Source organism: Asparagus officinalis, chromosome 7 (assembly GCF_001876935.1).
Source record: "Asparagus officinalis chromosome 7, Aspof.V1, whole genome shotgun sequence".
Taxonomy (NCBI): Eukaryota; Viridiplantae; Streptophyta; class Magnoliopsida; order Asparagales; family Asparagaceae; genus Asparagus; species Asparagus officinalis.
The window spans coordinates 8,189,581-8,191,769 of NC_033800.1; the positions used below are offsets into that span (position 1 = coordinate 8,189,581).

The 2,189-nt window shown below is 32.9% G+C and overlaps 1 protein-coding gene across 1 annotated transcript in view; it reads right to left on the reverse strand.

Annotated features, from left to right (window-relative positions):
• The window catches only part of LOC109846650 (two-component response regulator-like PRR73), a 17,521-nt gene continuing 15,872 nt past the window's right edge, over positions 541-2,189 (reverse strand). Inside the window, exon 11 of the mRNA XM_020415893.1 lies at positions 541-592. Coding sequence (XP_020271482.1) covers positions 541-592 — 52 coding nt within the window. The remainder of the gene's footprint in view (positions 593-2,189) is intronic.

Genomic DNA, 2,189 nt, shown 5'->3' on the forward strand with positions numbered 1-2,189 from the left:
TAGCCTTCTGGAAGTTGTCAAATTGTAACTTCCATCATCGGTGTTTGATGGAGGATAAGCTATCTATTGTGATTTTTAGACAGCCTACAGCTACATGAAGCAAGCTCCAAATGAAGTTCTTGTGGAGATTGTAAACAACTCAAATTATTTTCCTTATTTTAAGGTAAAAATAATATATACGCCTTAAAATCTCTTTTAAATGAATAACTATTTTATTGAATATTTTATAATTTATAATTTTTTATAGGACTGCATTGGTTTGATAGATGGTAAACACGTTGACGCAATGTTACCTAGTAACCTAATTGCACGGTTTATAGGGCGGAAATGTCTGACACAAAATGTCTTAGCAGCTTGCACCCCTAATAAACTATTCACCTATGTTGTTGTCGGTTTTGTTGCTGTCGGTTGATAAATTACTGGAGCTTGTGATGCTCCATAGTTGATATTTGACAATGATGATTAGCGTTTACTGAGAATGCAATCTAACTTAGAGCATTTATTATGTTCAGATGAGGCAATATGTGATAAGATTGCATCCTACATTGAAATGACAATGTCTAGGTGAGACAATGCATCATTAGAATGCAATCTATAATAAACCAGTAAGTTATAGGTGGGGCATTCAATTTTGACAAAATGATCTATTCCTGAGACGTACAATATCAACTAGATTTTTAATAATAGTTTACTCAATTCCAATAAAATTTTCATTACAATATCAATAGTTTTTGCAAGTACAAGACATGCGATTTATAATAATACAAAATATCACTACTAAAATTGCAGAAAATTTCCATGCTAGTAGTTGTTTTTCGACAAGTTTCAATTCTTCCTTCAGCCTCTTTGATTTTAAAAAATACTTATCTCCGAACCTATTTTCTTTGATAAATTGGTTTCCTTGGTTGCTTATTTCTCCTCCTTCATAAGCCCATTCAAAAAAATTATATTCTTTATTTGAGTATTTTGCACAATCCTCAATAATATCTCCCCTTATTTTTACCATTCTTGCATACTTTCATGGGTGTTTGGAGATTGCAATCGTGCAATCGCACCAAACTTTAAGATTTTTAGGGCATTATTTTGATATCATATTGATGGAGGGGAGAAACTTGCAAACTATGAGAATTTTGAAAAAAAGTGATAAGAATGAGGGACACACACATTTATAGCCTCCAATGTCTTGGAACTAGCCGCTGCTACAGTTTTTTTTTTTTTTTTTTTTTTTTTTTTTTTTTTTTTTTTTTTTTTTTTTTTTTTTTTTTTTAATTTTGATAAACGGGTAAGATTACCCAAACCTCTTACTTAAATATTTTGTCCACTAGTAAGTGATAAGAATACCTAAGGTGTTCTCACCATTTATCCCAAAAATTTCTCATTCCAAGCCAAACTAAAAAATAAGAATTGGAGGGTTTTTATAAAGTTGAATTCTATAAAAAATAAGAATTGGAGGGTTTTTATAAAGTTGAATTCTATTTTTCATGTTATGAAACGAACATAGAAAGAGGAAAAAAAATTCCACGACAATATAAAATTGTCCTTAAAATTTTTATAGATTTAGTAAGAATCCATAAAAAACATCATTTTCCCCATCCTATTTTTGCTCACTATTGAACCAACCACACCCAAAGAGTAACTATCTTCATCATCAAGAGAAATTGATAGTCCGCTTCAAGGAAGCTAGCCGGCTAGCCCTGATCCATCTTGAAGGTGCTATAATCCCTACACTACCTTTCCCCCCCTAAAAAGTTACTGTAAACTTGGTAGATGAGCAACGGAACACTGTAGAAATGCCAGAGGTAATAATGATGAGTGAATCCAAGATCACAAAGAAAAATACTCGAAGAAACAACAACAAACATTGCAATAATAATTGCGACGATGTACGTTTATTAACAACAGATAAAATGGATCTCCATTTAGTGATGAACCAACCCATGCAGTAGTCATTATGAAGTCTTTTACGCCACAAATATAAGCTAAAAGTTTTCAGGTAACTGGTTCTACATAACTTGGATTCAATAGCTCTTGCTTCTTGCTGTCCATGAACAATGAGCTTTTTGCCCCCAAGAATTCTACATGTCCTAGTGTTAACATATGTACTCGATGATGTCGGTGATCGCTGCTTTGGTGAACGTCAGCTGTTTGGTTCTCGGCTCATGGATTCCTGCACAGGCTGACGAACAAAT